The sequence below is a fragment of the Calypte anna genome, chromosome Z (genome assembly GCF_003957555.1).
Source record: "Calypte anna isolate BGI_N300 chromosome Z, bCalAnn1_v1.p, whole genome shotgun sequence".
Classification (NCBI taxonomy): Eukaryota; Metazoa; Chordata; class Aves; order Apodiformes; family Trochilidae; genus Calypte; species Calypte anna.
In genome coordinates this window covers 70,861,067-70,888,901 of record NC_044274.1, presented here as the reverse complement: position 1 = coordinate 70,888,901, position 27,835 = coordinate 70,861,067, and the positions used below count along the sequence as shown (strand labels likewise).

Genomic DNA, 27,835 nt, shown 5'->3' with positions numbered 1-27,835 from the left:
TTATTTTGAGACAGTGGCACCTCAAATGTAAACAAGTAGAAATAGTTTTAAACCTGTGGATATTATTATTGCACCATTTTTACTTCAAGCTGAATGATACACATTACGAAACACAGAATGAAATGGAAAAACAGATGTGCACGATTAAGGTTGTTATAAAAACTACAGAGTTATAGCAAAACCACTGCAGAACATCTAGTGAAAACAGACAGAAAAGTGGACTTCACATAAATATGAGACTTGAAGCTTTCTAACCTGCAGCACAACACTGCTATCTCCATCTTCAGGCTCAGTTCCATTTACAGAGAGTGACTCAGTACTGAACTCAAACACACCATGGGCGTCATCAGAAGCCTCAATAGTCACAAGGATGTGGGATGCAATTCCCAAGCTAGCTGTTAAGTGCAAGTTCCAAAAAGAGTTATTTTTTTTCCTAGCTTCTCTTCTTTCATGAAACAAAACAGCTAAAGAAACAGATTTTTTAAAAAATAAATAAAATACATGGGAAAGCATGACTGCAGTAGCCGTGCTGGTCTTGATTTGGGGTTTTTTGTTTTTTTTTTAAATGCATGATCTTTCAACAATGCAGTCCTGGCAGCCCTTCTATGGAACTATGCAACAGGATAGGAATATATTAAGGGAGGAACAGAAAGAAAATTACAGGCTTAATGAATGAAAATGGACCAGAACTTTGGATGGTGGCAATTACATGGTAAACCACAATGTAAGCAGATAGATGAATGCAGGTCTCATCCTAACATAAGATGGAAAGAAAAGCAAAATAAAAAACATGTTGGTAATCCTACTATTGAAAAGATTGTCTTGGGTGAGATAGCTTGCTGCTGAGAGATTAAGAGTCTGGCACTTAAGAAAACAAAAAAAACCCAGGAAAATACAAAAAGTGGATAAATCACATTTTTTCTCTCAGACTCAAACTTAAAATCCTTGCAATTGCAAACAAAATTGAAAATTAGGCTGTCATGGGGAATAAATTATCCAGTTTAGATGATGGACGCTCACTTCATATTTTTAGGTCATTTGGATGCAATTTGAAGTCCTGTATGATTAGAGTTTTCCTTCCAATTTCATGTTATCTCTGTACCTAGTATTTTTTTTCAATTCTCTCAGTATTAAATTATCTTTGTTTTCTGGATGTTATGACACAAACTCAAACAAAAGAAATTAAAAACAATCAAAACAGTCCTTTAAAAAAATCTAACTTGCTTGCTTTTAGTAGCATTTTTGACACATATAATACCTTGATAGCAGAGAATCAAGGTAATATAAAGCACATACCAAAGCATACAAACAGATAATTTTTAAATTATCTTCAAGTTAAAATTTTTCTTTTTTTTTTTTCTTCTCTCCAGAAAGTGCAACAATTTTCAAAGACTGATTTTGCAACTGTGCTTCTCTCATGTCTACTGTTTTTTATAACAATATAGTTTAGATGGTTTATTACTTTCTGTGCTACTCTAAGTACTGACTGCTATTGAAATTACATCTTAATTAAAATGAAAAAGAATATTATGACAGAACTGTATGAGAAAACTAAAACCACCTATAGCCACCAGTTAAGTAACACTATGACAAGCTGTGTCAGTACAGTAATTTATGAGGAACATTAAAGTTAGCAATAAAAAGCAGGATTAATCAAAAATGCTTACCATGTTGATGGACAGTTGGAAGGAAGAAATCCATGTTCCCATCACCACTACCACTGTCATCATTTCTAAAGAGCTCAGCAACTTTAAGATGACAGACATACAGATATATACACATATATACATTTAGAAATAAAGAGAAGCAGAAAGTAATTTAAACATTTCTGGACAACACAAAAAGAGAGGGAAGTATTCTAGGAAGGCATAAATATTGAATAAGAAAGTATACAGGATTTCTGATAAAGGCCAGAAAAATTACTGTAAATGTCAACTCTTATTTAATTTATGACATTGGAAATAGCAACAGGAGGAAAGAAGGAAAGAAAACAGACACATTTCTGTTTTCTCTTTTCTTCATTTCCCTTCATGTGTCCCCTCTTTGTATTTCTCCTTCCTCACTTCTAGGTCTGAGATCTAACTGAGATCTGTCATAGAGAAACTGGAAATGTGAATGAAAAAAACCATCCAAAAAAACCCCCAGAACAATCCACAAAACAAAACTACAACCAAAACCCAGGGGCTAGAACCCCCAAAATTCTCTTATTGTAATATTTTCTCAAAAAGCTCAAATGCATCAGAGTTGGAAAAATCTGCAGAAAATTTAACTTGTGAGGACTCTACCATAAATGCTGTGCTTGCAGTGGTGTTGGAAAGGCTCATAAAAGTGGTTTTCTTAAAAGAGGTGTTGTTTAGTGTATTAATAAAGTTTGCTGTAAGATTTCTGAGAAAAAAAAAATTAAAGATAGAAGTTCATCTCACAAAACATTTATTTGACAAAAAAATCCACATGAATAAAAGGTCAGAAGTTTCTCTGAGAAGAATCACTGTTTTGCACTATAGTTCAACAGTGCACCATAGACCTTCAAGATAATATTACCTAACTTTCCAGAAGAAATCACATTTGCATTGCTGGATTGATGAAAAAAAAAAAATCCAAAACCTCAGCCATTAAAGAAGTCACTTTATGGCTGCCAACATTCCTAATTACTTTTTTTCCCAGCTCTATAAGCTTGCTTAGAAGCTTTCTCAAACAGAAAAAAACTCTTCAAGGCCTAAGTGGTTTTATGTGGCAAGAACACTGATGCTTGGTGTCCCTGGTGAAACTTAAATCTCATATTGGAATTTCCTTGAAGTGTTTTTCTCAGATAAACTCCCTGAGCCTCTCAACACCCACAGTCTCCTACTGCTCTTATCCATCTGAATATGTTATGAGCCAGTATATCCTGATTCCTCTGATTTTATGGAATCATGGAATCATTTTGGTTGGAAAAGACCCTTAAGATCATTCAAATGAACAGAGAAAGAACTCACTTCAGCTTTTTATTCTTTAAAATTTTATAAATATTGAAAAAAAAATTTAAATTGTTTTAATTTTCATAACCAACTATGAAACTGTGTAAAGTGATAAAGCAGCAACTGCCTTTAAATGACCTAATGCATGGCAAAAACTCAGTTTCTTTGAGATCTGGTAGATTCCAGCAATGATTAAAAAAAATATCTGAAGAATAATGCTTTCTTAAGAAGCTCTCTGAGTGATGTGGGTGTGTTTGTCTTCAGAAATAACATGGAAGTAGTACATCTCAGAAATGTAAGATTTTAATGGATGAGTAGAGATAATGAAAATACAACCAGTGGATTGATGTATGTGCCTTACCTCCTCCCTCTGGATTCAACAGCTCCACTTTAAAAGTTTTCTCTAATTCAGGTATAGAATTATCAGTGATGTTTACAGTAATGTACTTGAATCTTTCTCCTGGCTGAAATTCCAGTGTGCCCACAACAGCCTGCAATATGAAAGTTCTTCACATTTTTGTTCAAGTCTAATGTTTTAATATGAATGAAATGAATAGGATTTTGACTCTCTTTGCAAAACATCTATTTTCCTTCACTTAAGCTTTAAAAAAACCCTGCAGTTATGACAATATAATTATGAGAAAAAGGCATCTAAAATCACGAAATTATGAGCATCTGCATTCATCTACGTTTTTCTGCACAATTATCTGACAAGCAAGCACAGATATGTACAGGTTATTTTGCTGAGAACAGAACAACTCCTAGCATGTACAAACAATCTCAACATGTACATGCACCTGAATGCTCACACAGTTTGACATACTCACCAATAACAGCAAATATCCTAACACCATTCATAGAAGGGAGGTAAAAGTCACATAATACAAGATTTTACAGTGAATATTACTCATTCATTTACTACATTACCATAAAGAATCACAGCTGGGCTGAAATACTCAAGCTGAAACCTATCTCCTTGACAAATAGCTCCTACTAAATTCTAAAATAATTACACACCTTGGTAATGGCCATACCTGATAATCTTTAGGACTGAAAGCTGTAAGTGGCACTGTTCTATATTCCACCAGAACTGTTCCAAGAAGGCCTTGAGCACGAACTACCAGCAGTTTGATGTCTCCAGCTTCTTCTTGAGTAGTAACATGTGGCACAGCAGAGGCTGGCAGAATCATTTCATCACCTGGCTGAGGAGGTGGTCCCACAGAGAACTGTAGCAGACCTGGCAGATAAGAAGTAAGATTTACGTGGATTCTCACACAACATTTAAATTACAAGAATAATTATTAATACTAGTAATAATTATTAATATTAATTATTAACAACGTTTATATTTAATACTTCTGATATTAAAAAACAATTATCAATATTCTCTTAGGACTCAGCCATGCTGTTTTCAGGGATGTGGTGGGTACCTTTGCCTCTGACTGCTCTATATACCAGTCTTAGAATAAATTCAGCTCTTCTCAAAATACCCTCAATAGGTAACAGCACATATATAATAAGCATGAAAAATGTCTCTCTCAACTGAGAAAAATTTGCACATGACCAACTACATGCAACCTTAACAGCCCTCAGAAGGGAACCATTGCCTGCTTGGTCAGGACAGCTGTAAGGCTTATTTTGTAATATTCTCAAGAACAGGTATTTCAGCTTTCATTTTTGTGTAAGAATTATGTTTTTATGAATTAATCTCAAGTTAGATAAAGTAAATTGTTTCCATTGCTTCCTCAGTTGTCAAGGCTAAGCAAAGTTTTTATCTGGTGAGCTGGAACTAGACAATTATTTGCAACAAGACTGAATTATCTCCATCACTGTTACCATATGGGTGGTCACTGGCTTTGATGCTGATATCTGTAGTTTCCTTTTCTGGATCTATACTTGCTCCACTGGTAGGAGTTGAACCTAATTTTCCATCTCCAGACACTGCAGAGACTAATGTCACACGGAAATACTCATTTAGCTCCGGAATGTCATCATCAATAACATGCAAATTTAAGACCTAGAGAAGGACCAAATCATGGAGAAATCAAGCCATGCAAGACACATCACTTCTGAGCTTCACAACCCTGATAAACTCATCAAATTCTCTGACTAGTCAGTCTGCTGTGTAGTTCTGAAAGTAATACAGACCACATTTTTTGTTCTCCAGGTAATGTAACCTAACTTCTGGGCTAGTATTTTATGTCTAGAACATGCATTCCAAAAACAACTTCAGTAAGTTACTTCAGAGATGGTAGGCACATTTTCTTAAGGCCTCCAAATTCAATAAAAATATAACCAAGCAAGCAATATCTTAACATAAGCATAGTTTACACTGTGTTTATTGAAAATGAAATGTCTGACATATTTCAAAATCTTGAAGAAATTGTGCTTCTGAGGAGACATTGCAGAGATTGATCCAATTTAGAGAGCAAGAACAGGCAATTTTATGCTCCCCTGATACTTGAGATGGCAGATCATACTATTAATTACCTCTCTCTCTGCAGAGGCTAGGATATTCACCTCAGACAATTCCAGCTTTCTATTTATTTCCATACAATTAGACAAACCAGTAGAAGAAAGGGATTAGGCAGTAAATTTTATTTCCAGCCATGGAAATTAGTAACTTGCAAACATCAGTGGAGTCTCTTAGGATATCTCACCCAACAAACAATTGCTTCCAGTCTGTTTCCTAAGACCATTCCCATCAAGTTCTCCATATGCTGACAATAAATTGGACCATGCAGCAGTGCAGCAAGAAGATATACCAACCCCTTTCTGCCACTAGATGGAATAAGGAAGGCCTCATCCATTCTTCCAGACTTTAAAACTTTGGACACTGTTGCTTTATATGACTGGATGCAATGCAGCAATATGATCCAATGAAGAGTTGAAGCTGAATAAACAGTGCCATGAACAAACTATTTTCATATATCAGAAGCTTTTGCCAAGCTCTACTCACTCACACTGTTTAAGTGGGACCAGATCCCACTGGGAGCCACTGGGATCCTTTCAAATGGTGTCAATGGGTTTCAGTCAGTAAAAGTGGAACTGAGGACAACATTTTCCACCAACAATTCAACCTTTCTATTTTACAAACACTAACAGAAAAGAGACATTAACTTTCTACAGCATTGTAGTCCCATAGCTCTTCTTCAACTTGTTGTGAAATTCATGTGCTGTGGGTCAGGTTTGAATTCATAGATTAAACAAAAGGGACAGAACGTGGCTAGCAGCTGTTGCAAGACACTTGGTTGCAGCAGTGAGCTTTACATCTGCACATTTTAATTGATGTGAAGACAAATCTGAGCTGCAAAACTTAGATCAAAAAGTGATCCCTTTCCACTTTCAACAGTAGCTGCAACTCATTGTTATAGCCCAGGACTATCTGCACACAAAATACCTGCAGATCTGTAAGCACCCATTATATCACTTTTTAGTTGTCAGGGATGAGAAAAAACACTACAAAATATAACAAAAGCCTAGAGAAGGAAAGACTCCCGAGCATGAAAACTGGTCAAGCATCCTCAGAAGGTATTTTCCAGCAGGTTTTCAAAGGACAGGATGAATAGTTAATAGGAAGGTAGGGTTTACCTCTGATCTCTGCCAAGGAAGAAACGTGATAGTGCCACTGCTGTTAGAAAAATCGGTAACAGAGTAATTAATGCCAGTGGAATCAACCTGTGAGATAATGTAATTTATATACACATAGTCAAGGGCTCCCCTCGTACGCTCCACGACACAAGAGATGGTGGAACCCTCCTCAGCAGCCTGGAAGAAAGCAAGAAATTGAAATGTTTGTCATTATCAAAGTCAATTGAAGTAGTAAATGCAGAACATGGAATTCTCTAAAGCTAGGGCCATGTTAAGGTAAAAAAAAGAAAAAAGAAAAAAGAAAAAAAAAATCATGTTACTTTCAGCATTTTTGGAGTAATAGGAAAGTGAAATTGACTTTGGTGGTGGTCAGAATAATCTTAGTGCAATATTAGACTCAAGTATCTCCTGGAGGATCCTAAAGGTAAGCCAGTAACACACACTGCTGTTTGATGTGGACACAATCTCTTCCCCCAAACTACATGTAAAAGAATGAATCAATATGCTTGAAATGTGGACTTCAAAAGCAGACAAAACTATTGTGCCATATTGATGTCATTTAGTTTAATTTTCAGTTGCAATTAATTAGTAGTAACTTAAAGTATTTGGATTCCATTTCTCCACAACTGGAAACAATCCAGAAAATAAAAAAGATATATTAAAATGAAAATGTACTATGATTATTCAGGGAAGCTGAAAAATTTACTGTTCTACAGTCCTCTTTACAATTCATCCCTGACAGACAACAAGACTTCAGCAGCAACAATTTCACATATTTGGAACCAAGAAGGCACTGATTCTGACGTATTTCAGAAATGTCTGATGTAATTCAGAAAATTATGATTATAACACACTTCATGAAATTATTTTTACATGAAAATTGCTAAAGCCATGTCAAGCATTAGATAAATTTCAAAGCTGCTGCATAACTTGGTGCAGATACTGCAAGTGCTCTCAGCTGCCTGGGAGACAGATAAACACACAAAGCAATTGAACTACTGATAACACAGTGCCTGTGTTCCTGGACCATCACTGAGAGCCTTAATACTTCCATGGTGAAATGGGCATAAGATAAGTGCAAAACAATTAACATGGCATATAAATTTTTAATTTTGCTTCATGGTTGGGTGATGATCTGTGGCATCACAGTATTATCAGTGGTATTTGAAACTGAAGGAATCCATTATCAGAGCATACGGCAAGCACAGAGAAAGCAAACTGAACCAAACTGAAACACAGCATTACTCAGGCAAAGTGGTTGCCTTCAAATATTTCATAAGCCCTTTGGTTATAAAGAATGTAATTAAAAGCTCATGCCAGTTCCCAAATTCAAAAGAATTCTGAAGTTTCTTTTCAAAAATAAACCAAGAGAAACAGGTATCATGACCTGTAGCAAAACACTTTCAAAAGCATCATGTAACACAGAAAGAGGAAATAAAAATCTTTGAAATTATCCATTCTCGAAACAAAACAAAACAAAAAAAAACCATTGGATCTTGCACTTGAATGGGTAACTCACTCTTAGATGCGACAGAATGAAAAAAATTCTTCTACAAAAATTTAAGCCTTAATCTTCAGTTTGTGTAACAGAATATGTTTTCTCAAAAAAATGCCATTGCAAATGCCATAAAAACTACAGCTGTATTAATGGTGCTTATATATCTCCAAATTCTAGAAGAACTTTCCTTAACTACAAGTATTAACAATATCAAATTAAGGGCCTGTGTAGGCCAATTGGTCCAGTCACTAATTTTTCTGCGTGCAAAACTTTACTTATTATTTTTCTTATGAAAACCTTACCTCAGGGATACATGCTCCAGTGAAACCAAATAAACCATTAGCATTATCACTTTTCTGGATTCTTAATCTTGCTGTGGTGTTTTCCTGTGAAATCCGAGCTCCACCACGCACAGAAATGAGCTTTAGGATGAATAACTCCTCTCCTTCTTCCTCTTTGTCATCCTTTGCAGACACAATGAATGATTTATTGGTCTCTCCTTGACGATACTCCAAATACCCAGAGACAGGGTGGACATCATTCTTTGCAGGAGCTGCATGGAGTTCATAGATCTCTGCTTGTGTCAGTTTGCGCTCGTAAAGCCTCACATCCTGCATCAGCCCTGTGTACCTACTGCTGCCACTGATTCCTGCTCCAATTCTCACTATTCCGGGACCTGAGAAGGAAATTACAAGTTTTCTCATATTATTACATTTCTTCAAGGCAATAAATCTGCAGCTCAGTAGCTGTATTGTAAATAAAAAATAAATAAATAAATGAAAATTTAGTAAATTCTTTATTGTCCCTGAAATAGAAATCCCATTGCCTTGAAACATGTCAGGATGTTCCTTGAGCCTCATCTCAGTGTTAAGGGTAGACCATAATACAACAAATAATTCCATCCTTGATTCTTCAGGTTTTTCATCCTACTAGCTCTACCAGTACACTGTCATCAGCTCATATTTTAGTGAGGCTGGAGAATGTCTATCTTTTCATTAGACATTTCCAGAACACAAATGCAAACCCCCTCAGCTTTTTGTTTCTCTCTCTCTCACGAAACCAGATCCATTCTGGAGATATCATCACTGCATCATCCATCTGCTTTTCCCCTAATGCAATGAGAAGGTGGAATTTAGAAAAGCACACCAAGTTCCAAATGCTTTTTATAACAGCATTAATAATTCCCTGTCTCCAAACAATTATCTCATTCAGCAAACCACAGGACCACAGCTGCCTTTTTCACAAATACTAAGCTGGTAGCTCATACTAATTCCTATGCTGCTAAAATATATAAATATCTCTTCTTCCCAGCTGCTTGCTGCTTTTGGAAGAAATTGCTCTTGAATGTACTGGCATACACAGGACACTGAGTGTCAGTTCTAGAGATAAGCAACCACACCAAGTGATAATGGTCCCAGAGAACCAGGTAGAGGATGGTGAGAAAAACTCAGCTGTGCTCACTGCTTGTGCAGTGTCCTGTATCAAATGCAGAGAGATTAAATCCTTAATTTATACTCCAGACAGAGAATATGTCATCCCCACTAATACAGAAAATTTACAGTGACTCGCACATACCCTTCTAGCAACAAAAGCATTATTGCATTTCACACATCTTTGTTTTAGAAACTGAGGTGCAGAAAACCCCTTCCTCAGCTACAGTTGTGCAGGCCTAATGGAAATTTCTAATTTCAGAGGCTCTGTTTTTTTACAGTGGGCAAATTTAATTCTCAGACTTACACCACTGGAAATTCACAGGCAGAAAGAAAACAGTTTGCTATTCAATTAATGAAATCTCCACTCTTCTCAATCTCAGACATACATATTTGTGTACATATGCATGTAAACGTATACACATTTAACGTCACTGTATGCCTTTTGATTCTCCTTCTTTGATTACAGAAAAGAGATTGTATTCAAGAACTTGATAATCATTCACTACCTATCCCCAGCAAAGATAGCATAAAGCTGGAGAAGAGGAAGAAAAGGGTGGGGATGATGTCCATGAAAAGAAAAGTACAATGAAGACTGGAAAATGCAGAAGAATGAGTAAATATATATATGTGTGTTCTGCACAGGTAATAACATGGCTCTATAATGGTATTCTTCTGATATTTCTCTTGTGATTGATACGTTAGTTCAGAGAGAATGTCCATAATGGTTACCTATAAATGGTAAAATGAAGAACAGATGCTCATGTTCCCTGAAACACTATTGAACTTATGTGTATGGCATAAATTTCATACAACACATAAATACCTACTTCAGTAAATCTACATCCTGAAAATTCTATTGATGACAAGATATTGGCTTAGCTGCAACATTATACACAACTAGAAATAAAGTCAGTACTATATTTTGTTTTAGAAACTGAAGAAAAAAGTCCTTTCTCAGCTATAATGATGCGAATCTTATGGAAATTAATAAACACAATATGACTATAAAACACAAATGACTATTTATATATGATAAGAATAAAGATATTAATATAATTATAAGCAATTCATATATTATCAAATACTGCAACCCAATCTCTGCTACAATTATGAACTTTTTTGGACTTTCCTACTTCTAAGTTCCATAAATTCTGAATTTCTATGAATTCCCCTCAATTAAGTAACCAGACATAATAATTCCTGCATACATTGGTATCTTGTATACACTTGTCAAGGAGCTAGACTCCTCTATATATTGCAGCGCTCTACATATGGAGAAAAACAATGTAGGCTATTGGCTCACCATCAGCAATTGCTTCTCCTTTAAGGCTTTTTATTCCTCCTATAACTGGAACTCCATCCATGTAAAATTCAATTATACTTTCATCCAGAGTAATCAGAAGGTGAAGCCAAGTATTTTCATCCAGATATTTCAGGACTGTTACTTTTGCCATGTATGTCATATTAGATCCTAGTGCTGTATAATGAAGCCCTATAGAAACATGTGAATAATTTGTCTGGATTTTCACACCATAATATAAGGTCCCATCATCATCGTCCTTTTCAACTATATAACCATCAGTACTGATGTTAGGAATTAGCCACGCTGAAAAAGTAAAATTGGTTAATGCAGCATTTCCATTGTGTGGATATTGAGGATCAATAACCCCAAATGCATCCTCTTCTCCACTGAAATAAAGAACATCTGTTCCACTGTGATGGCGCCTCATGTGAGGCTGAGATTGAACAGAACTTGGGAAGGATCCCAGCAACAAGAAGTCTACCATTGATGGAAGTCCAGCTTGGAAAGTACCAGACAGTATTTCCCAACCTAAACGAACCACACCAAAGGTGCCTTGCTGTCTCCAGATGGTGAAGTCTGTAATGTAGGAAAGATCATCTTCAGAAAGAACATCTTCTGCTATTTCTCTGTCCTGGCTCTCTGGATCTATAACAAAGACTCCAAAAGGGTCATCATTGAACGGGATCATCACAGTCACAGTCAGATTTGTTTCAGATAGCTGACCACCAGGACCAGGAGTCCCACCTACACAACAGAAGTTACAGTAAAAATTAATGGTCAGTGTCAAAGCAACACAGTATGAAAATGTTTCTAGGTACTTAAAGATTTTTAATTAGATATGTTTCTAAATGGGTTTAAATTTTCTTTAAAGAGCCTCTCAACTCTGAGAAAATAGTCTGATTTAAGCATTACATGATTTAACTGCATTGTTTCCAAAACATTATAGTGATAATTTTCATTATTTCATATAATTTCAATATAGTGATAATTTTTCATAATTTTCATAATAAAGCAGTATGCTATGTTTCACCTGCAAAATACACACTTGTCTTTTAGCTAACACAAGATTAGTTCCAGCTTCTCTGAATTAGTCAATGAAAGAAGGTTGGCTTTGATTTTCATTGCTTCAGAGTTTGCATGAATTTGGAGTGGCAAAACTGGGCCCATTGCCTGTGAAACACAAGCAGAGGTATCTTGCAATATCAGTAATTAGTTGGGTATTAAAACTGCTGCCAAGTCCTGCATTAGTCTACATTAGCTGTGTATTTCTGCACAGTAATAATTCATGATAGAAAGATCAAGATGTGAATGTAGAGCTCCCATGTTCAAAGTGTGCAGTGATCAACTTATTAAAGTCATAAATCTGTGCACATGTATGGATTTCACTTACAGGAAAGGCCAACACTGTTTCAGCTCTATCTGGACACAGAAGACCATAAATAGTACTGAGGTGGAATGAGGCTAGCAGACTTGTAGCAGTTGCAATTTAAGTCATATGAAGTGGTAATTATATATATATTTCACCTGCTCTAGAAAAAAGCAAACCAACTAACCAGTCTCCATTATGTTATAGGTGTACCCTTCAGAAGTTGCATTTTGTCTTCGGCTACATGAGGCTCTACATCTCTGAAATGACCAGGAGGACTCTTTTTTAAATGACACATCACCAAAATGTCTATAACAGTAATTCAGAAGCTGAATAACTGCATCCATATGCCTAAATTAAGATTAAATGAAAAATAACACCTAAAACCTAAAACCTTACCAGAAAAGTATATCAAGATATGACTGAAGGCAAAGCTTTTTCCAGGGATGGTTTCTTTTTGGTTGATTAAACATAATTCTGTTCTATTAGATATAAAAGGAATATTGATCTAAATGACAATACCTGAAGCATTCACCAACTTTAGAATGTAAAATTCATTGAATTCAGGAATTCTGTCTGAAATAGCAGAGAGTGTTATTGGCTTTGATCCTTCACCATCCATGAAGAACACAGTTCCGTGTGTTTCATAGAATTCTTCTCCTGGCCTTAGAGCAGAGTCATTATCAAAGAGCTGCCAGGTCACTGAGACATTGCCAAAGTGCCCTCTGTGTCTCAAAACCCTGTTCAGTAAAACAAGAAGAGTGGACATCCTGGTAGGTCAGTATCAGAATTCATTAACAAGGGAAAATATAGTTGCACTAATGATTTTACTGTGAAATATAATATACAACATTCTAAAGAATCTTCTGTATCTAAAGTCTCATGAGAATACAATAAAGAAAAAATCTTATTAGTTCACATTTTAACATTACTTTCTGAACACATTTTACTATGCACAGTCGATTTGATAAGGTAGCAGCTAATGTCTCCAGTATGCTTACATATAATTTAATCTAGAATTTGGTTAAGCTATTTTTCTTTAATAAATTTTACCAACGTAAATCTTCAACAGATTAGATCAAAGTACTATCCATAAAGTACCACCTACATCATTTAAAAAAAAAAAAAAAGAAAAAAAAAAAGAAGGAAAAAAAAATGTAGCAGTATTATTTAAAAGTTACTTACAAAAAATTGTTACTTTTGCCTTCCTCAACTGGCTTATCTAAAGGCTCCAAGGAAAAAATTCCATTGGGGTCATCATTTGCTTCAATAATAACTGTAGCTAATCCATCCTTATAGATAACAGTATCCCCTAAAAAGAGACGGCATATTTTCATGTAAAATGGAATCAGAACTTGAGATAACTCCCAAACTGAAGGTGTTTCTTTCTCACACCAACTGCTTTTATGGGAAAAAAGAAATGAAGGATGATGAAAATAATCAGTGAAAAACTGTTTTCAACATACTCGTTAATAGGCAAATCAGAGTAAAAAATTAATTAGCACCTCATGCAGAGAGCAAGATGTAAGATTTGCAGGAAGAATTATATGTGCTATTAGTAAGAAAGATGTGATTCTGAGAGGAAAGGACTGTGTGAGAGGTAGTTTTTCATGTCTGACTGGTCTAGTCAAAAGAACAAGCTATGTATTCAGAGATCTCAGCTGTACTTTAGACCTAAAACAGAACTATTGCACTTGAAGTAAAAACAAGCTGTGAACAAGGTGTAAAGAGTTTATTTATTTACACACATATCACAGCCTATCTGATAGCAAATAAACATATGATACCTGTGAACAGGAGTGGAAGCTGGCAGGATTTCTGTGTATATATTTGCACTTTAGGAACATTCTAAAACCCCCCTGTATCTACAGATATATATTATGTTTCCACCCCCACCCCATTTTTCACCCATTTTTCAGGGCTGACTAGATTTTGCTTCAAAGTAAACAATGTATTTACTGCTTTAACTTCATATACCTCTATCTGTATTTTCTCTGAGGCACAACAGCCAAGCATAATTTTCAAAAGGGATGTAGCAACCAAGGCAGATATATGCAACAAGATCACAGAAAAAAAAGAAATATTTATGCTTTCAGGAATGCTTATAGAAATGCTCAGTATTCTTAGTGTCTCTAGAGAGGATGCATTATCATATTATCCTGCTTTTGGAGATAAAGGCAGCCTGCAGCTACCTATCCTTGCAGGACCAGTGTGCCAGGAGGAAAGCCATCACACCACAGAATTATGGAATGGTTTGGGTTGGAAAGTGCCTTAAAGATCATCTAGTTCAAACCCCTCTGCATGGGCAGAGACACCTCCTACCAGACCAGATTGGAAATATGTTCCCAAGTGTACAAAAGACAATATCCATAGGTCCTGCAGAAAGTTAGAGAAGTAGAAAGAGATCACCACAGAGAAAAGTCAGGCAGGGAGAGCCACAGCTTTGTCCTGCCATTTCCCTAAGGCTGATGCTTTGTAGGAGACCTGAGTACCAGAGTGAATTCTGGATGACAGCAATCTCATAAACTACCTTATATTCAAATAATGCCTAAAATTCCTCTATCTATCTGCTTGCTACCAATTTCTAGGGTAGATGCAGTTCAAGACCAGTGAAGTTATGTGAAAAAATCAGAGACCAGGCACAGGGTCACACGTTCCAGTGACCTGAAGCCCTGTCAGTCTCACTGACCTTGAAGAGTCAGGTCAGAGTAAGGGCAAAGACACTCAGCATGCATTTATAAGTGAAGAAATATAATTTTATGTTTCATCATCTTGAATTGAGTATTTTACTTTGGTTACATGCCACACAATCCAATGGGATGGTGCAGTCTGGTGGTTAAATGTGAAAGTTTTCCTTTGCTTTATTTAATCACAGTCCCCCCAGGTCTCAGTCATTGTTTTGAGGTATTATTAATTTCAGTTTTGGCTTGCACTGAAAAGTTATGCAGTGCATTCACAGCCTGTTGCTACTTCTCAGTTATAAATAATAACAAGCAAGATACAATAAATCATTAAAAGTTGATAATACAATTTGAAATAACTGTCCCACAAGAACTTGAGGTTTGGCAGGGCCAGGAATGGGGAGGATCTTTATTAAGTAGATAATATATTTTTGGGGGGGTTTTTTGAGAGAATGCATCTAAGATAATTAACCCACTCTTTACTTGTGTTACATCAGGTAATTTCTAACATATTTTTCTGTAGATCAAGCCTTACAAAACTATGTCAGACTGGAGAAAATATATGCACACATTGGACTATTACACAAATAAAACAGAGCCCAGTTTAAGTGGTTTTCCTCCAAGACAAAGCAGTTCTCTTTGTTTTGACAAAAATCAGGCAGTTGTGTTTGATACACAGGAGCATGACAAAAAAATCTAAAAGAATCTGTCTTTCCCTAAGACTGCTGCAGTAGTAACATTCTTTAGCCTTGTGTTTCTGTTGTCAAGTCAAAACCCCATCTAATTTGGAGCATTTACATTTGAAAAGAGATTTTCACTTCAGTTGTTTTTGCATGCAAGGTTTCAGCTGCATCATTTGATTTTTTCATTTCCAGTTAAAGAATTCAAAATGAAAATCCAAACTCACTGGGTACAATGGCTGAATGGAAATACTGGAGCAAACCTTATTCATGTCATAAGTGGCACTTATACAGTGCTTTGTGATAAACTCAAGCTGGTAAAAAACCCCAAAAAAATGAAGGGAAAAAAAATGGAAAAAAAAAGGAGACTTACTAAACATAAATAAAAATAATTACTTTTACCTGTAGAATTGAAAAGGAGGATATAAAAAGTTTCATCAGTTTCAGGGATGTCGTCATCCTTAATATACACAGATAAATTCTGCTCTCTTTCTTCAACATCAAACAAAATGACACTGTTCTCTCCACTGGGAACAAAATCTCCCTCTTCTGCTGTTGCATCCCCATCAACAGTAACAAACTGGACAGCAACAGCAACATCAGCAGATCCATTCCGCAGGACTGTAAAATTCACAGCATTTCCTTCTTTAACCCTCACTGCCAGAGGTTCTGAAAACACAGAAACAACAAATCTGAGTTCAATTCTGAGCTCCCTGCATGTGCCCTATTTTCTCTATCCCCCCCAAGAGGATCCTCCTGCCCTATGGAACAGAAGGCAAGTACTTGCTGGTCCTAGAGAATATTGTGTTTAGCCACTTAACCAAACCCAACATCAGCAAAAGAATAATAAAATAAATAAATTAAATTAAAGTAAAGTAAAGTAAAGTAAAATAAAATAAAATAATAAAATAAAATAATAAAATAAAATAAAATAAAATAATAAAATAAAATAAAATAAAGGAAGGTTCTGGAGGAAACAAATACGAATTAATCACAACAAGACCAAACATTTTCTAGTAGCTACATTGGGATTAGGATTTCTCAGTTATCTGGTTTGTATGTAGCATATATGTGTCAGACATTAAAAACCAGTAACACCTAACCTGCAAAATAAATGGGATCATCATTCCTTGTAATTTGCAAAACTGCACTGGTTACATTGCCCAGCCTGGCCCCACCAGTAGCATTGACTAAGCTGATGATGAATATTTCCATCTCTTCAGGTACCTGAAAGAAAAAGTATTACAAAACTAATTTCTTGAATACAAAAGAATGAAGAAATTAAAAAGAACAGATGAGGTGGTTGAAAAAAACAAAACCATCACAATTGCTGAGTTTTGATATTTATATCTTGAGCCTTAAGGGCAGGAAGAGGGATAAAAAATGACAATTCATACTGTTACATGGAAACCATCATTAACCTAAAATCCTTGTAAATAAGTCTCCTCATCTTTACTGTTTTTCAGATGACCCAAGAGTTATCCTTCAGTCTTCTGCTCCTCATACACATGATTTATTTTTACAGTCTTATTCATTATTAAATCTTCTCATTCTTTCTTATATTACTTCAAGTATATCAGCATTAGAAATAAAAATTAGGATTCCTGCTATCAAAACAAGGGTTTTATTCAAACGGATTTTGCTATTATTTAATCACAACTACTATACTTATCTGGTCTTTTATTTGCTTGTTTTCTTTTGTTTTAACAATATACACAGCTTCTCAAATTATTTTATGATTTGCTGAAGTAAACTCAGTGTTACCCAAATATTGTGATTTTTCCTACAAAAGCTTATCAGGCTCTTAAAAAAAAAACAGACATTCTTTCTTTCCCCTTAAATTGCAGCGTTTTAGCAGTTACCTTGTCCCATATACTTACAAAAAATACCCCGTAAAAGTGATTACCTCATCTGGCAGTGAGTAAATGGTGATATTTTTTGAAAACTCCAGGTTATCAAAGAAAATAGTGCCTTGTTCTGGATAGATATCATTGGTACATGCTGGGTCAACAATCCAAGAGACACTAACATTGCCATAGCTTCCTTGGTTTCTTACAACTCTGTAAGAAGCTAAAAAAACCCAACCATACTCAGTCAGTTTTCATCTTCGAAACAAAACAATTCACAAATAAAAAGGTCAGCAACGCTAAAATAAAAAAAGAAAAAGAAAAAGAAATAATAAGCAATTTCACTTCTTGCGAAACTAGTAAAATGTGAGAGCACCACATGAAAGGAAATACAGAAATAGATCACTGGTTCAGACTTGCTAAATTTTTTTTTAATTTTTGCCTGTAAAAGTACTTGGTAATTGAATAGAAACAGATAAATTGAAGTCACCAACTTGAAGACTGAGCTCTATTTCTCTCTGACAAAGCCCCCCATTCACCATGTTCTACAAGCCCCCAGATTTCACTTTGCACACACAACAGTGTTCTATCCCTCCCCTCTGACATATTTTCTCTTTTTTTTTCATGGGTTGATCCTCCTGGCTTTCCAAGCCCATCCTCCTCAACTTCAATCTCCATTGCTTATCTTGCTGGGATTGCACCATTCTGGAAACTCATGTGTGGAGTCTTGCATCAGACATGATCCTGACATTCACATAAAACAGTGAAACAGGGGAAAAAAACAAAAAACAATCTTCCAGGGGCAGACAGCAGGCAAAGCATTAACTAATAAAGAAACATTACCACTGTAGATGTTTTCTCCTTTACTTTCCTTTATTGTTACTGGTAGTTCATCAGGTAGAAACTGAATGACACCATGTGGATCATCATTCTTCAGAATGGTTATATCAACCCTTGTGGCATTCCCCAGCTTGCCTGGCATGTCACTGTAGCCACTGAGTACCACAGAATATAACTCGTCCAGCTAGGAGAGGGAAACTCAGTCAGAATAAAACACATATTCAGTATTCACATTTAAAACAAGCAGGAAAACATCCACAGTGCCTAATCTGGCAGAAAGAGTTACAAATTTCAACAAAAGCAAATCTCGTGCACTTTCTACATCCATAATGTGTTTGGTGCATTGCCATCAGAGCAAACAAATAAATAAAAATTTCAGCAAACAAGTAAATAGAAATCTCTTTCTTCTAAAAATCTAGTTTTAGTATAGGCAAGGAATAATTTTTTTACTTCAAATCACATTAATTCATTAGTACAAATATATTTTTAATGCTTCCTGAAACATAAGGGTTGTTTTCCATAAGATTTATTAATATTTTGCAATATGGAAAGCAAAGTTTTCAAAACCATTGATGGAAAACTAATTTAAAAAAATGTATCAGCTCATTTTATTGATCTAATGGGACTTTATACTTCATACAGTTCTTGAAAATAGCTCACAGGTAATGCTTCAAGGAACATTAAAACAAATACTGCTTCTAGGTGTCTGGCCAGTATAAGTCTAGACCAGGGATCACTGGGTGAAACTAGCAGGTGATTACCAGAAGAGAAACAAAAAGTAGATCTTCATATAAAATTCAATTAAACAATGGTACTCTCTGCTACAGAATGTAATGGATGCTAAAAACCCTACAGGAATTCAAAGTGTAGTTAGTTATTTAAATTAAGATAATGAAATCCAGGACTATTAAATCTGAAATCTGAGGACTATTAAACCCAAAACCATCTTCTGTTTCTTCAGTTTGGTGGCTGGAAAGACACTTCAGAAAATCCACTGCATGCTTGTTCTGTTCCTATGTTTTTGCCTATATTTGAATACATGACAAACTAATATGTCTGTGAACACAGCCCAAAGAGATAAAAATATTAACTTATACCTCTGGAACCCCATCCATCCTTGTCAGAAGGGTAATTCTGATCTCTCTTTCCCCAGGCTTAAATTCCAGAATTCCTGTGCTTCCATAAAACTCATTATTTTCTCTTGGTTCCACTGTGTAGCGTAGGAACTGCCTGAGGAGGCTTCCCCTGCTGCGGATGATCTGCAGTTCAACAGACTCCCCTTCCTGTAAAAAAAAAAAAATAAATGAAAATCCAGCTTTTCTTCCACCACTCTGATTAAACTAAGTTGTCCATTGTGATTAGGTAAAATCCCTTAGATGGCTACCTTGATATTGTAGGGACCTCTGGAAGAGGGGGAGAATTCAAACACTCCTCCAGGGTCGTCATTTTCCAGAATAATAATTTCACGAGTAGTGAACCCAGATTTCAGTATTTGGTTTTCCACGCTGACCCTGGTGAAGGAAGGCAAGAGGCTTTTTTTGAGTGACAATTCTATTTAGCAAGCAAATCCACGCCTATGTGAAGGACATAAGAATACTGATGAATTTTATGAATAAATTATAAAAACTACCTGCAAATAATAAAAATCATTTAAAAACAAAGTATTCCATTTCACCCATTTGTAGAAAAAAATATTTTTCACATAACTTAGTTTTCTGATTAATTTTTATATTTAGTGACTCTGGGGTTTTTTAGTCACACATGCACACAGCACACAAGAAAAGAAACAGAATCATGCAACAAAACGTTAAGAGTTACATTTGGTATGACTTTGCATATGGATAAAATGATAAAGAATAATCCAAAATCACTATAGCAACAGGAGTTACATCAAACACTACACATTATTGCCCTTGCAGCAAAATTTAGTGGTGCTACCAATGGGAAGAGACTTGCACCTCAATATTGTGGATTTTATTTATTATTATTATTATTTATTTATTTATTTATTAACTTGTGTGTTAATCTGCCTTGTGTAAGATGTGGAAAACACCTGTAAGAACCCACTCTGGTTTCTAGTAAGTGTTGGATCTCGTCTCAACAGCTCAGATTCATTCCTTTTCTCATCTCTTACTCACAAACTTTCTACCTAAAAGCACATGGAGAAAATGATGCAAGCTTGATCAAACTGAACTTTTCTTAGGGGAGTATTTCTCTCCCTTGGCTACTGCCACACCATCTTGGCCTTCCTCATGAACATAAACAAGCCATATCTGACAGGAAAAAAAGAAAAAAAAAAAACAAAACAAACAAACCAAAAAACCCAACAACAACAAAAAAAAACCCCAATAATCTTTGCACATATCTTGCATTCATTTCCCCAGATGTGGTAATTTTCAATGATGTTTTAAGTTCACTACATTAAAAGTGCCAGAAAAAACACTACTGGGGGATGTATCAAGAATGCCCCTTCAAAATAATGGTTTGGATACAGCTTATTACATGGTGTTTTATATATTTAGATCCCTGTGTAGCTTCCAGTTTTTTCCTGGAAGGAAATTTCAATGAAATCTTGGTTGGACATCTTGTAAATATTTTTATAGTTCCACTGTACTACAACCCAGAGTTCATGAAACACTGTTTTATATAGAAAAAGAAATGTAATTGTATCCAGTATTTTAAAACAGTTCCAGAACTGTTTCCACAAACACTCCATAAATAACTAGGATGTCAACACACAAAGTTAAATAGCAATGCATCTTGTAGCAAAGTCTACAGGAGGAATGTAAGATGCAATGCAAGAACTATCTATTCAGAAGAGCAACATGTTTATTGAACATTAAAAAATATGTCAGCATACGCAATAACTTGAATTGACTAAACGTACATTGTTCAAAACCAAGATTACTACCCATCTTTGACCACAGAAAACTTCTCTATAATTCTAGGCAGGCAGACATTTAGCTGGGGCAAATTGTGTTTCTGGCAGTTAAAAACAACTAATCCATTATTGTATCAGAAGCTCAAATATCAAACACTGAGCCATGCATTCATAACTTTCATCATTCACAGATCCCAAATAAAGAAACTCCTTCAAACCAGAGCCCCATGCCATCAAATTAAACACCAAAGGGCAAGCATGCGTTGTCAGAAGAGATGCAGCAGACGTGGTTCCTGAGAGGAAAAGAAATTATAAAGACAGGTTCTGTCCAAACCAATCACTTGTAAAACAAAGCATTGATTCACTGAAAACAAACCACAGTTCACTGCACTTACCCAAAGTACACGACAAACCTTTCTGTCTCTACCCTGTCAGTGCAGAAAGAAAGAAAGAAAGAAAGGGGATGGGGAAAGGAATGAAAGTGCCACTTGCTAGCATTTCAGTAGTACTCATCTTAGAAAATAATAATTTTTAAGAAAGAGCACAAAGCTTTCTTCCTCCCTTCCAAATGCTTAAAATGTACATTTTATGGGAACCCTCCTTACTTGGCATTTTCCTGTTGAAAAACGGGCTAGCAAACGGGAAGTTCCCACTTGGGAGAAATGACCCCATGACAAATTCAGGATGTCAAGACCCATTCATGGTACACCCTACCAAGACCTCCTTCAAGACCTTGATTACTGCCAGACTTTGTGCCTGCTCACAACTGCACCAGCAGCCCACGTTTATAAACAGCCCTTCATTTAAGGAAAAAAAAATAATTCTACACGCCCCCACAACATGTTAATTTATCAACCTGCCAAAGTAATTATAAAAGAGATACAGTGGGAATTATAACAGCTATGCATAAAAAGATATTTTTGTACAAAAAACCAACTGGGCTTTATTCTTTACAAATGTTCAATTAAACAGATTACCACAGTAAATTATCAGTATGAAGTTACAGTAAAAAAAAATTCAAAAATAAGAAGACAGTATTTGTTTCTGCCTGAATTGGTTCCACTTCAGCCAAGAACTTAAAAAAAAAATAAAAATTACCACATCAATTCAGATGAAAGGGCCGTATTATTCTGCAATGAAAACCATGCATTTTGACTTTCCTAATTTGAAATAAAAATATATTTTATATAAAACCTGTATGTCCTACCTAAATTCCATAATAGAGAAGAATACCATACATTTACAAAATTAAATTCTGACTTCACAAATTTCAAAAAGAACTTAGATTTAGAATTCAATAGAGGCAAGACTACACTAAGAAGTTTGAGAAAATAAAGCAAATATACTTGCAGATACATTCTTTCAAACAGGAGTTCTGAGTTAATAGAAGTATCTCACTAATTTCCAGTGAGGCTGGATTTTAAATATTATAGTATTGAAACATTTTCCGCTCCTTCATAAACAAATGCAGCAGTGTTCTAAACCCATCAAAGTATTATTTCAATGAAAAGGTCAAGGAAAAAATTCCAGAGCTGCTAATACTAAGATTTAATTATATTTCTAAGCTGTTGGTAATATAATTTACAATGCAGAATACAGATGAACCGTTATTACAAGTGAATTTTTTTAATATGTTTGTACAAACTTAAGTAGTTAAGACTTATTAATTTACCACAGAAGAATGCCATAAGTGAAATCTTGAAATCTCTTTCAGCTTCATGAAGTTACACACTGCATGAGTCCAAACACAGCTCAGACAACACAGCTCCTTGCTGAGGAGTAGTGCTAGGACTTAATCTTGTGTTGGAATGCATCAAGGCAGCTTTGCAGAAATCCAGAGGGCAGAAGAAATGAAGCAGTCACAAGTACCATGAGATCTGCATCTTGAGCATCTCCAGGTGTTCTTTGAGAGGAGTAAGAAGACTGGCAATAGAATCATAGACTCATCATAGCTGGAAAGGACCTTCAGGATCACCATGTCCAGCTGTCACACCTACACCACCTTAACCACCATCTCCAGAAGCATCACATCTACCCAGTTTTTGAACGCTGACTGTACCACCTCCCTGGGCAACTTCTTCCAGTGCTTCACCACTCTTTTGGTGAATAAAGATTTCCTAAAATCTGAACTTCCCTTGGTGTAACTTTAGTCCACTCCCTCTTGTTCTGTCTCTAGTCACTGTGGAGAAGAGGCCAACATCTTTCCCACTACAGCCTCTTTTCAGATAGTTGTAGAGGGAAATAAGGTCTCCCCTCAGCCTCCTCTTCTCCAGGCAAAACAGCCCCAGCTCCTTCTGCCTCTCCTCAAAAACCCATTCTCCAGACCCATACTCATCCTGGTTGCCTTTCTCTGCACCCTCTCCAGCACCTTCATGTCCTTCCTACACTGGGGTGCCCAAACTGTACACAGTACTCGAGGCGTGGCCTCACCAGGGCTGAGTACAAGGGTAAGATCACCTCCCTGGCCCTGCTGGTGACACTCTTCCTTACATTGTCATTCACTGGCCACTGGCACACTGCTGGCTGGCAACCATAGCCCTCAGGTCCCTCTCTGCTGGGCAGCTCCACCCTAAGCCTGCAGGGCTGCTGGGGGTTGTTGTGGACAGGGTGCAGGACCTGAGATTTGGCTTTGTTGAAACTCATACAACTGGCCTTGGCCCATCAATCAAGTCTGTCTAGATCCCTCTGCAGAGCTTCCCTACCCTCATGGAGATCACCACTTCCACCCAGTCTGGAGTTGACCTCTAAGATACTGAGGATGCACTCCCTCCCCTCATCCAAACCATCAATAAAGATGTTAAACAGGAGCAGCCCCAACACTGAGCCCTGGGATCACTGATCATGACTGAGCTTGATTACTTTTAAACAGTCACAGTGCAGGTCAGATTGGAACCTAGAGAAATAGCAGGTCTCAAACCAAGGATTCAGGTTCAGCCCATCCACTGCTCCAGAATGCCACAGTTCAGGAGGTTGTCCACCCAAGTCCTGTTTTCATTATTTGTATCGTGTCATATGTTTAGTTTTTGATTGATTGATCTGACAGTGTTTTCTCTTCATGACTGGCCAGATTGCTATCATTGCTCTGACAGTTACTAGTAAAAATATTAAAGTATAAAATAACCTATGCAAAAACATAATAGAATGAGCTTAGTTTTCCAGCTCTGAGTGTCCATTATATGAGCAGCAGTGTATCTATTAGGATCCCTTATGGCTGCACTCTGAAGTAAACACTTAAATTCCCATAACATCCCTGAACGAGGACTCACCAGGTCACCTCCCAGCTCAGCCTCGGATCAGTCTCTTGCTCTGAACCTGCCTGAGGTGCCTGATTCTAGTGGGCTAAACCTGATGTGTGTTCCTAGCTTGACCTGCCCCACCACCATAACCTTTCCTGGTGCCTTTGGCCTTTCTGTCCTTCAAGAGGACCCATAAGAAAGATGGGGACAAATTTTTAGTAGGGCCTGTAGTGGCAGGGCAAGGGGTGATGGTTTAAACTAAAGGAGGGAAGCAGGAGCAAGGAATTAATCACGTCCCTGCACTCAGCATGGGTGAGGCTGTACCTCAAATCTTGGGTTCAGTTTTGGGCCCCTTATTGCAAGGAGGTGCTGGAGCATGTCCAGAGAAGGGCAGTCAAGCTGGTGAGAGGTCTAGAGAACAAGTCTTACAAGGAACTGAAATTGCTGAGCCATAGCAAGGAGATCCAGCTACTAAAGAGAGCACTTACCCAAGAGTAAAGAGATCTCTTACCCTGGGAAAGCCATTCTTCCTCCTCTCCTTAATTATTTCTGTAAAATGGCTGCATGTGGACATGAAGTTTCATTTTATCACAGAGGATGAGCTCTGGAAATTTTTATGTTGCTAATGTAAGGAATACATCTTGTGTGATGAAACAGCTGTAAAAAACCACTTTCCGTATCACATGAAATGACTCAACACTAGACAAATTATTCAATGAAAAAATTAGAACTACAGGTTTACTAGGACAACAAACAAAAGGATCGGAATGTTTCTTGAACTTTTTTAAACAGATAGTGCTAGATACCATCAGAAACGAGATTTTTCACTGACTTTAAGCAAAATGGATATTTCAATGTTACTATGAACTAAATACCATGGCAAGTAAAATAATAATTATGAATAGTTTCAATGTAGTGAGGTTGGATCGCTTTGGACTAAACTGGAATTCTATAGGAAGTGAAAGTTTTGAAAGACACCTGAGAAAGTGAGTTTCTACTTTGAATGTGTATTGCTGTAACTAATGAAAAGACACTTCCTAAAAACCTCTTTTCTGTGAGAACACCTCAGAAAAAGTTAATTCAGATTGCCCATGGAATGTTACTCAATTTTCTTCCTAGATTTTTAGCCAGTGCTCACTCTTTTTTTCCATTTTCTGGGGATTATCAAGTGATTTAACTTGTGGCAGGACCTACCTCTAAAGAACAGTATCATAGTAGGATTTGCCATATTATAAATTCCACAGTGCTTCTCATTATAGGGAATACCTTCTCTCCAGGTTTAATCCACAAATGATTTGATTTTGGAGGCCTTTTAAATTTTTATTACTTATAGCAGGAGATATATGGTGCTATTATTTTGAAAAGTAACAAAAGCTAGCAGTGGGTGTCCAGAACCACTCATTTCAACATTCAACTACTTGGAAATAACTTTTTACCCCTTAAAAAATAAAACAATTTTAAAATCTGACTAAACTTTTGAAGAAAAAGCCAATTTTTTACACTGAAAGAGACAGTCCCTATAGCAGTACAACCCCTAAATAGAAAAATTACTTAAATGACAAAGATAGTGCCTGGTTCTGAAACAGGCACTAGGCACAGGAAATCACCAAGTTAGGAGAAAATTCCAGCTCCATTGCAGATTAATTTAGTGTTTCTGTGTATTCCAGAGCAGACAGTAAACCCCAACATACTAACATTACTTAAGCCCCATACTATGGACCATAGTCATTCAGTGCTGGAATGGAACTTCTAGAATTTGCTACCTCTTTGGCACAAAGTAATCTCTTAAACATAAAAATGTTAAATAGCTTCACAATGAAATAGTCAAACCTGACTTGCATTTGCACTTTTTAAAAAATCTCCTTTCCAAATTTGCTCAAGGCAGGATTTCAGTCGTTGGAAACTTGTCCTGCCTCAAAGAAAACACTAGAATATAAACATTTCATTGATTGAGTTTTGCTTTATTATATCTAGTAAGTAAAATTTAGGCCATAATATTTGTATATTAATCTGTTCTGGCATCTGAAATTGTATGAGTCATGACCCAAAAATTTCAGCATAGAAACTACTTAAAGTGTTGTCTGTTCACAGATGACCACTTCCACAAATTAAAAACAATTTATTGGTATGTGCTGCTGTTCATAGATCCCAAAGCCTACAAGTTCTCACTCTGACCACCACTCATTTAAGAGTGCAAACACAACCTGTGTGCCCTGGACGTTCTGTCCCTCTGCTTGTGCCAGCTGCCAAGCCAATAGCTTTGTGCCTGCACCTTACTGAGGGGAATAAGTTGTGCATAAGGCAAAAACAACAGTCAGATTTTTAAAAAACCTGATTTCTATTTGTGCTTGCCAGGTAAAATGAACAGCCCTAGAAGGTATATATATGCCTACACAAAGCATAGACACAACCTCCATGGCATGTTCAACCTACATTCATCAAGCAGACCAAGGTCTTTTCTTTTTCATACAGATTTCACTACAGACATCTGGCTTTATTTATGTTTGTTCTCAATTCAGGCCTATTCAGATATTGGTAGGCATTTAACCTGAAGCTGCTCCTTAAAAAAGAAAATATGAAGAAGCTTCAGCAGGTACAGGATTGTTTTTCTGCTTTATCATTCATGTTAAGTGCCTTCCTTAAAATTATATGCTTCATTATAAACTTTTGCCTCAAATTTTTTGGGCATGAGTTATTTTTAATATCTGCAGCCCACAGACAGACAACACAGAACCAGGATAGTGATCAAAACTTGTGTAAAATGTAAAATGCCTTAACAATACCACTGAGTATGAGAATACATCCTTGTTAGAACTAATTATTTTTATTATTTTACCCCTGCTACTACTAGCTGCAATAAATAGAATGCTTATGAATGTACTTCTATGTCTATAGTTCCATTGAAGTTCTTACATGCTCCATTTTCCTACTGACTTAAGCTACAATTTATAGAACATACAAGCACATCCACAGCACAGTGCATCTTTGTTTTCATGCTAATTCACACCTGCTGTGAGGTGCTGGCTGTCAGCCTTGGAAACCGAAATCTTCAGTTCCTACAGAAAATACAAACTATGCAGAAAGCAATGCCACAAGCTCACAAACATAATGCTGCCAGTATTCTTCAACCCTGATCTGAAGAGTCATCTCCAGTACTGAAAGGAGGATCTTTGCAGTCATTTCATCCACAGACTCTGATAAATGCTAAACTTGCCAAATTTCACTTGAAGACTTGAGGGACTCTATTCGGGTCTACAGAAAAGTTTGGATTTTCTCTCCTCCTTGTTTACTTCTTTTTCCAGGCCAGACCACCTGTTCCTTCCTTTAATCTCTGACATTGCCAAGTGTGAGAAAGCTGCTCACTGCTGGCACACGTTTTGCCAGCCACTTCATGCTCAGCAGAACCTGCTCCTTCCATTGTACCTAGTAAAAGCAGAACAGTGGCTACGTTGTTCCAGCTGCCAGCTCAATCCCCATTGCAGCCATCATTTTCCAGGCACAGCCTAGGGATACTACTTTGAT

General features: G+C 36.5%; 1 protein-coding gene across 1 annotated transcript in view; it reads right to left on the bottom strand.

The window, feature by feature from the left end:
* Positions 1-27,835, bottom strand: part of ADGRV1 (adhesion G protein-coupled receptor V1) — a 285,963-nt gene that overhangs the window by 212,188 nt on the left and 45,940 nt on the right. Inside the window, exons 14-29 of the mRNA XM_008492118.2 lie at positions 19,581-19,707; positions 19,294-19,479; positions 18,200-18,380; positions 17,416-17,579; positions 16,613-16,736; positions 15,912-16,178; positions 13,334-13,460; positions 12,671-12,888; positions 10,783-11,526; positions 8,349-8,722; positions 6,549-6,725; positions 4,794-4,974; positions 3,992-4,194; positions 3,319-3,448; positions 1,668-1,748; positions 256-395 (exon numbers count right to left, since the gene is read on the bottom strand). Of these exons, the coding sequence (XP_008490340.2) occupies positions 256-395; positions 1,668-1,748; positions 3,319-3,448; positions 3,992-4,194; positions 4,794-4,974; positions 6,549-6,725; positions 8,349-8,722; positions 10,783-11,526; positions 12,671-12,888; positions 13,334-13,460; positions 15,912-16,178; positions 16,613-16,736; positions 17,416-17,579; positions 18,200-18,380; positions 19,294-19,479; positions 19,581-19,707 (3,424 nt within the window). The remainder of the gene's footprint in view (positions 1-255; positions 396-1,667; positions 1,749-3,318; positions 3,449-3,991; positions 4,195-4,793; positions 4,975-6,548; positions 6,726-8,348; positions 8,723-10,782; positions 11,527-12,670; positions 12,889-13,333; positions 13,461-15,911; positions 16,179-16,612; positions 16,737-17,415; positions 17,580-18,199; positions 18,381-19,293; positions 19,480-19,580; positions 19,708-27,835) is intronic.